The sequence below is a fragment of the Metschnikowia bicuspidata genome (genome assembly GCF_001664035.1).
Source record: "Metschnikowia bicuspidata var. bicuspidata NRRL YB-4993 chromosome Unknown METBIscaffold_1, whole genome shotgun sequence".
In the NCBI taxonomy this organism is placed as follows: Eukaryota; Fungi; Ascomycota; class Pichiomycetes; order Serinales; family Metschnikowiaceae; genus Metschnikowia; species Metschnikowia bicuspidata.
Genome location: NW_017387731.1, coordinates 2,784,935 through 2,796,598, shown reverse-complemented (window position 1 = coordinate 2,796,598; position 11,664 = coordinate 2,784,935). Strand labels below are relative to the sequence as shown.

The following is an 11,664-nucleotide window of genomic DNA, read 5'->3' as shown; positions in this document are numbered from 1 at the left end:
CGAATAAAAAAAGTGAGTTCTCGTTATACAGATATATTTCACCTATTTCCCTTTACTAACACAACAGAGAAAATGTGATAGAGAGCAAGTATGTCGCCATTGCTCAGAGCTTGGTCTCCAATGTGAGAGGGCAAGTAAAGATAAGCGAACCCAGCGGCTCACTTCAGGTGAGCTACAGCAGCTACAAGATGTTTCTGCTAGTATGGAGTCTACCTTGGCTAGAATATACGAACTCACACAAGATGGCAATACTAAATCTGCCCTTGATCAGATTAAAGAAATTTTGATGAACTCTGGCCAGACGCAAAGACAGACAAAGCCAAGGAAAAGAATCCCTGTTTCTATAGATGCATCCGATGGTGGGGTTTACTCTGTATTTGGTCCCACCTCTGCGTTTCTCAATCTTGTTGACAATTCCGAACGTTCCGTTCCTACGCAGCTATTTAATAATGGGCTAATGAACACAAATCAGCTTGTAAGCTGCCTTGAAAGCTTTTTCACTTGGATGTATCCAGATGTCACCCTTTTCATACATCGAGAAAGTTTCTTAGATGAATTTCTAACTCCTAACAGCAGTCATGGGTATTGCTCTGAGGAATTAGTGTATGCTATTGCTGCTTTAGGAGCAAGGTGCTCTTCTTCAAGAGAATTGCGAGGGCTAGCCCAAAACTTTTTTGAAACTGCACGCCACAAAATCTTGACAACTCGAATTTGCATTCCCCAGATCAATACTTTACAAGCACTCCTTTGTTTATCGTTATATGAGCTTGGGGAAGGAAACGCTTCGGCAAGCTGGATGCTTTCGGGTATGGCCATTCGTATGGGATACGACATGGGATTTCAACTCGATCCTAAAGACTGGTCTCTTGAGCCTTCTTCTGCCAGTGGTCCACAGCAAGCTTTGATCAGGGATATCAATGTGATGGTCCGTTCAAGAATCTATTGGGGATGCTATATAATGGATCATTTTGTGAGTTTGATTATGGGGCGGCCGGTAACGGTGAGAAAGACCGAAGCCAGTATTCCAACAAGTGAAGTGCTACCGAATGCAAGCAACATCGATGGTTTCGTATTTCAGCCCAACCCATCTCCTCAAAGCGTGCGAAACTTGGATGCATTTCAGACAATAGAACCGCTTTGTTTGCTAAGTGAGTGTATTGGATCCCTTCTCACGGCCATATACACAGGTGAATCTACAGACGAGACTTTATCTTACCTTAATAAGATGAAGTTGGCGAACTATAATGGATCTTTAGCAAATTGGCGACGAAAGCTACCTGTCTCTTTAAGATGGACAGAAGTATCTATGAAGAAGCAAGATTACAATCCCACTGTTGCAAACTATCGGCTATTCTATTACGTTGTCTTGATCTGTCTCAATAGACCGTTCTTGAATGTGCAAACTGGTGTTTTCCTTGATCAGTCTCCTCAGGAACTTTTAGATACCGCCATTGCGGAGCTTTCGGTTTTTCTTGGTAAGTTCAATGAATCAGGGTCACCTCCTTCTATTTTGATAGTTTACTCATCGATTCTTGGCTTGAGTGTCGCATTAATGCAAATACAGGGTATCTCAGAATCCGATCAAATTGGGGAAAGTGACATCCAAAAATTGAAGACGTGCTATACCACGGTCTCTAATGCCTGTGCACATTGGAAATTGGCTGCGAAATCGTTGATCTTTGTCAAGAAAAAAGTGAAGGAAATCAATCATCCCAAATTGTCAGAGGTTTTTGGATCCGTCAAAGATATTATTGAGACAAAACTCTCAGAAAGTGACCTTTCAGGCCTCATGGACCATGGCATCGAAATGCCACACTGGACAAATCAGGATAACCTATTCGCAAATTTTTTTGACTTCCTAGATCACACGTAACGGCCGTCAATCACATAAAATTGACAATCGAAAGCCTCTTAGACATACACGGACTTATTCACATCCCGAAATGTTCATTTGCAAAAGTATATCCGCAACGTTCTTTTTATTGCAAACTTGAAATGAATTATCTTCGTGCTCCTCACCATGTGACCTGCTCACGTGGTTGCCGCTTCGCCGCTGGCTGAAGTCGCGCTTTTTTTCAGATAGATCTAATTCCTACGTAGGTTTCGTTTAGTTACATTACAGCCTTTTTTACTGGAAGAAATGACTTTGCAAGAGCCGGGAGACCTCGGATATAATGACTTTCATGTTTCGCTTTTCTATTTGGCGAGCATTGACTCAAATCATGTTCAGGATGCTAATGTCACTATTGCTTTAAAAAATCTTGCTAAGAAGAATGCAGTGACCAAAGAGAAACGTCTTAGCGAATTTCTTAAAATGCTTGAGAATTCTGCCTTCGATGTCAAAGATTACCACATTTTAGTATGCTGGCTTCAATTGTATCCTCGACTCGCTATAGACTCTCAGAAGTCAGTAAGGCATCTTTCTCATCAAATTTTGTCAACATACATGGACAAATACGGGGTAAAAGAGTTCAGCAAGTACTTGAAGACTGCCATGCCCATTTGGCTTCAGGGTCTATTCGATGACAAATCAATAGCGAAATCGGTCAAGTCAGATCTACTCAAATGTTTTGCAGGTGATGAGACGAAGGCGAATTATAAGGTTTGGGTCGTTTTCCATGAGCAAATAATTAACTATTGTCACACAGTCCTCATCCATGAAACGGCTTCAAGTATCACTGACGAAAGGTCCGAGACTTCTGATGAAGTGAGTTTAAAATATGAACGAGCTGAGAATATTGCAATATTGATGCTCTTGCAAACAATTCGCCTTGCAAATGGACAAGAATACTTCATAAGTGATTCGGCCTCAAGCCAAATCAATGAAATCTTGACACTGAATCAATTCTGGGAAAACCTCGGTTCATGCTCTGCGAAGGAAAATTTGAATGCGGGCCTTTTCAGATCATTTTTGGCGTTGATCACCGAAATATTTTCTTTGACTGATGAGGGCAATCTCAAACCTGTCACATTCAATTTGAAAGAGTTGAAGTCCATATTCAAAACCACGTCTAAGAAGATCATCAAAAACGTCAAGTTGAGTCCTTCTTCAGACGCATCCACGGTTTTTGTCTATTCCTCAGTCATTATTAATCTTGTCAATGCACTCAACTCGCTCACTTTGTTCACGAAGCAAAACCAGATTAAGATTAAAAGAAACTTTTGGCAGTATGGTGGGCTGAAAAGCTACTCTCGTTTGAAGGACCTTTTGAGAATTGGACCCTGTAGCTCAGATCCAGCATACTATGATGCATTGCATACATTTTTTACTGCTTTGGAAGAGTCATTCATACCCCCTGAGGAAGATTTTCCATTCGTTGATTTTTCAAGCATCAAGGATGCCAAAAACATCATCCTAAAAATTCTTTTGCCTCACTTTCAGAATCTCAGAGGCCTTAATGCTGTTTCTTTTAAGTATAGAGGAATGCAGTGTATTACCCATATTCTCAAGCTTTTTGCTAGACATGTTGATAACAATAAAGCTCTTGAAGATATAGCTCAAGTTTTGTTTATCACCTTCCTCGATGGTATTTCGGTTCCTTGTTTTAGGAAGGATGAAGTGAGGATCAGAGAGTGTAGTAACAGTCATTTGGCGGCACTTTTTGTTTCCTTCCTCAAACATAAGCAGGAAGATCTTACACAGGGGATTTTGGCCAGACTAGGTCAAGATAATCCACAAATCCCAAAAGTGACATTCAATGGAGATTTTGTGCAGATGTGTACGAACTTTTATGAAATACTAGAGGAAGTATCTGCTGAACGTGGAGAACAATTTTTGCAAGCAATAATTGAGAATCTCGAAGAAACATATGATACTAGCTCGCTTGAACAAGGTTTGAATATTTTGTTCAACTCTATTTCAAGAACAAGACAAAGTGCCATTGTCACCAATTGGGCAGTTTCAAGTATTCCCGCTTTTATCTCAAGCGAGCTTGTTGATTGCCCTCTCAATTTTTTAAAAAAATTTCTTGAACTTCATATCAACATAGACTATGGGCAGATGATCAACGACTTCTTCATGAAAATTTCTGTTGAATGCCTGACATGTCTCACTTCATTATTTGGCATTTTGAGTGGGTTTGATGAGTCTAAAAGGGTATTACTGAGCACCTCAACTCCTGATGCATATGAATACCTTCTTTACATTTCTCAAAACAAAGAAAGGCTGGATAAAGAAAATGATATGGTCTTAGCATTCATTGAGAACGCGGACATATACGCAAATCTATTGGGGTCGACTGAGGGCCTTGCAAGACAGGATACCTTGATTTTAAGTATTGTGACACAAAAAAGTTGCGCAGGGATGAACAGCTTAAAGTGTCCATCGACTGAATCTCTTATTCCCTGCGCTTTGGAACTTGTTCATAAAGAACACTCAAAGAAATTCTTGGAGGATTTTGCGGAACAGGGCATAGTGAAAAGTAAAATTTACGAGAAAATGCTAACATTGAGACCGGATCACGATTTTCAAGCCTTGATTGATCTCTTGGCTAGAAAAAGAGAATTGATACCCTTGGAAATGATAGAGAATGAAATCAATCAAGCATTAGATACAGTTGATATTGTTTCCCTTTCGATTTCTAATCCCTTATTGCAAAATATCAATCTTATCAAACAGCCGGCAAGCACGAGATTATCGCCCTTTTTATTGACCGTTGCAGCATTCTTGAAGAGCCTTTCACAGGTTGTTGTACCGGATAATAATATTCAAACTCTCACAAGTATATGTGCTGAATACGTGAGCGACTACGATTTCTTGAATCCAAAACACGAAGAAGAAAATATAGAGAAATCGTGCAATGCTTTCGGATATGTGGGTGTGACAGCCATTCAATGTGACGGTGTGAGTATAGCACAAGCCTTTAATGGCACCAGCGAAACTTTGATTGGCAATTTGTTCAACAAAATCACTGGGAAAGGACTTTTCTCTGCAAAACAGTACTACATTTCTAGGGTATTGGTTCGTGCTTTAAATCCAATTTTTGAAAGTATGTCACTCTCTGACTTTGACAAGATCGAATTTTCATACGCGACTCTCGGTAGCAATCCTCTCAAGCTTGCCACCTTGCTTTGCTCCGCAATGAAATTTGTTGGAGTATCTTCAAAGCTTGACAGGATTAGAAATTTTGTTTTCGCGGAGATTCTTAGTGTTCGATCTACCGCAGACATTTGCGAAGCGGGCCTTGTGTGGATTTCTCTCGCAAACACTTTTATTGATGTCCCTGCTAGATATGATATCTTGCCCAATCACAAATTGGGAATGCTTGTCAATCATCTTTCTAGTTGGTTGGAAAGCGATATTGCCTTTGATAACCTGTTCGTCATCATGAGGGCTTTACTTGCTTCGTTCTTCTCGCTGTTTATTCCAGTTTTAGGAGACAATGTTCCTGGTAAGACATGGGAAGTAGCAATTGACCTATGCTTGAACAATCTTGGAATGGCTCAATCGGACACTGATCTGGCAGCATTAGAATATTCCTCTCTGAAGTTGTTTCTTGTCTTGTCGAAGTTTATTGGCTCAAATGGAAGCGAAGATTGGGAGCAAAGCAGAATATCTATCGAGGAAGAAATTTTAGGTTTGACCATTGCGAAACAAATTGGAAAGACTGAGTTCAGGCCACATCATCAACCGTCCATTCTCGTATACGACTTATACGAGAGAGTTTTGCTGAAGGCTAATATTTCAAAAGAGATTCTTTCAGAGAATGTGGATAAACTTTACCAAATGCTTGCATCTTCTGTCATTCTAGGTGCGCAGAAAGTTGCTTGCTCGCTACTCCAGAGCCACATCTATGAAAGTCAGCAAGATGTGATTTTGGAAGTTCAAATGAGGGTCTCCAATATATCAGGTGAAAGTGGGCCCATTGAAGACTTGGCTAAATTTAATCCTATTTTGCTTCATGCAATTTCCGACCAGGCCTTCAATTTGGACGATGCCTTGGAAAGAAGAAATTATCATGATATATTCAAGTATTTGTGGAGCTGGGTACTCGTGTTTGATCATTTCAAAGAGTCAACATACTCCATGAAGGCCGCGTATATTAATAAGTTGAGGGAGAATAACAGTATCCGACTCTTGCTTAATACTGCATTTGATTCTCTTCCGTTGTCAGAACAGGCTTTTCTTAATCGGCTTGTTCTTGAGCCAATTGAAAAACTTGAGAAAGCGAAGCCAGCCCAAAGTCTCATTCAAAAATATGATATTGATCAAAGTCTTGGGGGAAATGAAGTGAAAGAAGATGTTTACTTCTTGCTTGCCCACTTATGTTACCAGACATTTCAATTCTTGGGATCATTTGCGCTGCAGTGGTTTAATGAAATACGAGATGTACAATTGAAGCAGCAAGTCGAAAGATTTTCAATTCGTTTTGTGTCTCCTATTCTCATTTCAGAGATATTGGAGGACGTCGAGAAGGCTAAAGACAAATTGACCAAAACTGACGATACGCTTACCATCAAAGTCAACAAGGTGACGAATGAGGTAAAATCTATTTATGTAATCGACGAGCAAACTATGGAAATGGTGATCCGAATTCCTGAGCGATTCCCTCTTTCAAACGTTTCTGTCGAAGGACCTACTCGCTTGGGTGTGAAGGAAAACCAATGGAAAGCGTGGTTGTTGGCATCTCAGAGGGTGATCACTCTCACGAATGGTTCCATCTTCGATTGCATCGAACTTTTCAACAAAAACGTCAATTTGCACTTTTCTGGTTTTGAGGAATGTGCAATTTGTTACTCAATCTTACATCAGGATCATTCATTGCCTTCAAAGAACTGCCCTACTTGTCTGAACAAGTTTCACGCAGCCTGTCTTTATAAATGGTTCAAGAGTTCTGGAAGCAGTACATGCCCCTTGTGCAGATCAGCATTCAATTTCAACACAGGAAGGTCATAATCAAAAATTCAAAAGCCATTGTTACCTTTGAAAGTTCCCTTAATATCAGAACTACTGCGGCCCAAGTTTCCTACAGCCCGAGCTGCTGGTGTGCCCCTAGCTGGCTGATTTCTAGCCCATGGGGCGCCTGTCATAGCAATATTATTACTTGTTGTCTTCATGCCTTGTAGTCCATTAATCATACCAGGAAATTTTCCATCTTTCTTACTTGCGCTTTTTTCGAGTTCATCTACAGATTTCACTGGAAGTGATTTTGTGGTCGATGCATCCACCCATGGATATAAACCCTTTCCAAACCAAAAATGTTGCACCACGGGGTACTTACCAAAAACTTCGACTTCATACATCTTCAAAAGACCTGATTGAACCTTACTCCAGCGAGTCACAGACTTATGTATATCGTAAAGCACGGGCGAGTGCTCGTGAAATGGGCCCAGCTTGAGCTTGAATATGAATGCTATTGCATTCACATATAAGTTGGATAGCTTGTAAGAGCTGATTGTATGCGGTGATAAGATTTGCAGTACTGGTGGTGCATACTGGAACGACTCTTTGACATTCTTCCCGCTACGAAAGTTGAACTCTGCCGCCCCAAGAACGTAGATAAAATGGAAGTGGTCATCGAGACCCCACACTCCGTGAGATCCCGCAGGCTCAAGACTGTAGTCTAGAATCAAGCGACGTACCAAATCGTAGTATCTACTGAAAACTGCAAGAACATCTTCACCAGTTGTGTCTTTGTTAAGGATTCCATTCTCGAAAAGCCCCCCAATGAAGGCTATGAAAGATAATTCATGGCCAGAACCGTAGTCGAGTCTCATTTTTGAGCCGAAAGCATTTACCAAATAATGATTGAGCTCAATAAGATAGTTCTCATCTTTACTTAGCTTGCGTAACAAGGATAGAGACTGAGAATCAACTTTTGTGTGCCAGTCTCTACATGCCATGTTACCAAATCTTCGTGGCCCTTTCAAAGGAGGGGTTTCATCCACAAGCTTATCTAAATTATCAATGATTTCGACAAGATTTGCGACGTTATCCTTTGGTGTGTAAGCTTTGCCACCTTTTTGGTCTTCCACATCAGGATATTCCAAGTTTGAGTTTCTTGTGACGATTGCGGACTTAAGTTGGCCCTGAGGGACTTCAACGGCTGTGACCTTCTCTAGGAGAAATGAAATCACATGGTGCAACTTCTGTGATGCAAGAGAAGAGCGGAAAAGAGCCACGTCGGATTCTTCATATATTCTTTTGGTGGGCTCGCTAAATTTCTCTTGTATCATTTGTATCTATAGCTGGACTAGATATGATCATACGAATTGATGTATATACATGCATTATGCAGGTGTATATATACACGTGACCCATATCGGGGGACTGGGGCAGCATATTGTCTCCTCCGGGAAACCTGCTTGTAAGAACAAAGTCACCAAGGATAATTGGTTTCGAGTCTGATTTTCACTGGGGAGCTTTCGGGAGAAAATTCCATCTCCTTTCGATGTCGCTTTGTTGGACTCGGTGTTTCAGCAAGACACGGCCTTCCATTCTCAACAGTTTTCGGTGCGGGGAGAATTGCGCCAAATCCGAACGAGTCTTTTTTTTTGTGGTAAAAATCATTCCCTCTTTTGGTTTCCTCTTGATCCGTACTGACAAACAATGGCTCATCGAGCGACGTGCCATTTCGCCTCAATTGGAGAAATGAGGTGAGCGTCGACTGTCCTGGAAGTAGTTCTGACTTTCGCCCCTGGCGCCGCCGAGGCGATTTTTTCGTTAAATTGCTCTTGCTAGGAGACAATTCTAATATAGGTTTTCTTGTCTGCTCTAAAAAAACATCCATTCCGCCGGCCATCTGCTTCTTCATCTGACATGGCTCGAGTTTGACTTCATCCACTAATAAAGAATCCTTCAGTTTTAACTCCAAATCAGGACTTTTCTTTGGCAGCGACGACTGAGAAAAGATCATGTAATTTTCCCCCTTGGTGGCCAGCTCTCGCAGTAAGAGACTGTCTAGCGTTGTTTTTTGTTGGAATTGCTTCTTCTTTTTCGCCGGAGACTTCCGCTGTGCTTGGTAGTTGAATTTCTTTACAAATTCCGGTGAAACGAATTTGACACTCTCTAGTGGAACTGTTAAATTTATCGACTTGTCATCATCCTCTTCTGGCTCTGCTGTATTGGCCTCAGTGGCTCCTTCATTTGGGACAGAATCATCAGCCCTTTCACTTTCAACCTCGAGTTCAAGTGTGAGATCTTTGCGCGTGTAGTACACGAATTCATTGAGCTTCACTCTGTTAAATTTCAACACGGCCATCGAGACCCCCTCAAAATCTTTGATCCTTGCAAATTGAATGTAGTTCCAAAATATCTTATTGCGTAATAACTTGAGTACAAAAGCCTTCAAGTTATATTTCCGTTCCCTCGGTAGTGCTGTCTTTTCAAAGTGTAATTCTAAGTATTGTTCAAAGAATTCAACACCATTCTTGATCGTCAGCTTTCCGATTACTGTCGACGACACTACATTGTTGTACCTCATGACCTCAGAGTCAATTTTGACTCCCGACAAATCCTCAGCGACGATGCTTGCTTCGGCAAAAGAAGTTGAGTGAGGGGTGAACTTGAAAACCCTGGTATTTACCAATGGAAAAAAATAAAGCATTGCAAAGTAGTCATCGATCTGTATAGTTCCCTCGAATTTTGTAACTCTTCCAAAGACTTGACTGGCTTTTTCTTTCAAGAATTGGTTCAAGAACGAATTGAAAGCAATCAAACTCAAATGTCTGTCACCCACTTCCTTTCTTCCAAAGTAAGGGTCAAGCAGAATTTTACTACCTTTTTCTGGCAAAACGAACGTGTCAACAAATAATTTTGTCAAGTCCACGAACGATCCAAAATCTTGGGCGGTTGCCCTAGCCTTTTTTTGGAGCATTGTGGTGCCGCATAATGCGAGTTCCTTTGCCCGAGTTATCCCGATGCTTTCGGCACCACGAGAGTAATCACCACCTCTCAAAACCGCTATGAACACCAAATGATTTCGCTCGAGGTTAGTTTGTTTTGTGACATGGCTCATGTGAACTGGTGTCACATAATAGTCGGTTGGACTATTGACAGGCTCTTTATTGTCAGTATAGTACTTAACTCTTGTGAACCAGCGTAACACGCCTGTCGCTCCAAAAACCAAAGTATCTGAGTCGTCAGAAATGACGTAGTCGACCACACCAAGTCTCTGATTCCACGCACATTGAGCTTCGGCCTCGGCGGGTGCTTGTTCCCAGTTGATGCGATTTCTTGAAAGAATATCCTTCAAAGTCTCAACCAATCGCAGACGTTCCGAAAACTTTGACCTATGTAGTTTCAAGAAGCTTTCCAATTGTTCGTCGTATGATTCAGAGCCAGGTGTTTGAGGAATATTTCCGTGTCGTAATTTCCGTGGCTTATGGGCTCCGTCGAAAACTACCACGAAGGATACATTGGTCTGTGCTAGATACCAAAGTTTTGCCATGAAATTGCGGATATCATAGCTTTCTTTCACGGGATCATGCTCTTCCACATTTGAAACCAGCGACCAGAACATAAACATATATGCATCTATGGCGAGACGAGGAGGTCTGCCATTCTTTTGAATAAATCGGCTTAGGAAGACAGGAAACGAGACTCTGTCATCCAGAGGCAATATTTCCCAAAGGTTGTCGATTCCCATACCATTATTGTGTGACACAAGTACGTGGTTGGAATCAGGTACCTGCGAATTTTTTAAACTGATTTGCCTCCTGTTGACTGCGCATCCAAGGAATTCCGCTAGGCGACAGAGTGATTAGAAAGACAAAAAAAGCAGTTCGGTTCTAGAAAAACTCAAAGCCTAGATTTATGATTACCCAATGGAATGAAATTGGGAACGATAAATAATTTCAATGGGATTTGGATTTATGCCTTTACTTTTTATGAATTTATTTGAGAGTTGAGCTGAAAATGTTGTTAAAATTTGAAAATTACTCCTCTACTTTTTTACAAATTTGATGCACTTATAAAAGTATCTGAGCTTCATCTTTATCTTGGAAACATACATGGGAGGACAATGATTTACACAGTTTTAGCTCAAGCTTTAATCCAATGCTTTATCTCGAATACAGAATGTGGTTCTTTAGAATCATAATTTCTGGAATGATATGTCGCAAACAGCCAGGACAGCTCGTGAGGAAAATGGGGCCAGCTGAATTAGCGATGATGCCAGTTTGGAGCAGATCAGGAGGCTGAGATCATGATAATATGCTGGCTGCTGCTTTAGAGTCTTTGTCAGGTATGTGTTTCAGTGTCTAGTATTGTAGAGAGCCATAGCCCGGGTGGTCTTCGCTTTTTGGAAGACCATATTGCCGGAGCGCCGAAAAGTGCAAATCAATAATGCTTCATAACTCCTTTTCTATGACATGGAAATCACCATCTACTGCTTTGAAATTACACGCAATAGAGCTCCAAAAAAGTGACATGAATAAGTAGCAACCTAGTACCGCCCTTATCAGACAATATAGTCCATACTTTCTTGTGATGCGAGACGAAAGTTCATCGCGCGTCTTTTGATCCATTTTCTCCGACAACTTCATACATATCGCCTCAAAAAGTCAATCAGATTATAGAGAAAGACCAGTCAAATCGTGCTTACCCCACAAGTATGCAAAACGAGAAGTCGCATGGGACAGGAACTAAGCCGCGCTGGCATATAACGTCATTTGCAGTTTGTTCAAATCCAGCCACCGACGCAGACGCATATATTGCAGATTTCC

The 11,664-nt window shown here is 41.1% G+C and overlaps 3 protein-coding genes across 3 annotated transcripts; 1 reads left to right on the top strand and 2 right to left on the bottom strand.

Moving 5' to 3' along the window:
* Positions 1-2,140: 2,140 nt before the first annotated feature.
* METBIDRAFT_76595 (ubiquitin-protein ligase) lies at positions 2,141-6,895 on the top strand (the record flags this gene model as incomplete). Its single annotated transcript, XM_018858557.1, has 2 exons — positions 2,141-4,274; positions 4,302-6,895. The coding sequence occupies 2 exons, from the start codon at positions 2,141-2,143 to the stop codon at positions 6,893-6,895; spliced, it is 4,728 nt and encodes a 1,575-aa protein (XP_018714092.1).
* Positions 6,896-6,903: 8 nt separating this feature from the next.
* Positions 6,904-8,175, bottom strand: RRD1 (peptidylprolyl isomerase; the record flags this gene model as incomplete). Its single annotated transcript, XM_018855208.1, has 1 exon — positions 6,904-8,175. The coding sequence occupies one exon, from the start codon at positions 8,173-8,175 to the stop codon at positions 6,904-6,906; it is 1,272 nt and encodes a 423-aa protein (XP_018714091.1).
* Positions 8,176-8,891: 716 nt separating this feature from the next.
* On the bottom strand, positions 8,892-10,586 carry METBIDRAFT_23599 (crossover junction endodeoxyribonuclease; the record flags this gene model as incomplete). Its single annotated transcript, XM_018855263.1, has 1 exon — positions 8,892-10,586. A coding segment is annotated over one exon (1,695 nt), but the record flags the coding sequence as incomplete, so codon positions are not given.
* Positions 10,587-11,664: the final 1,078 nt, after the last annotated feature.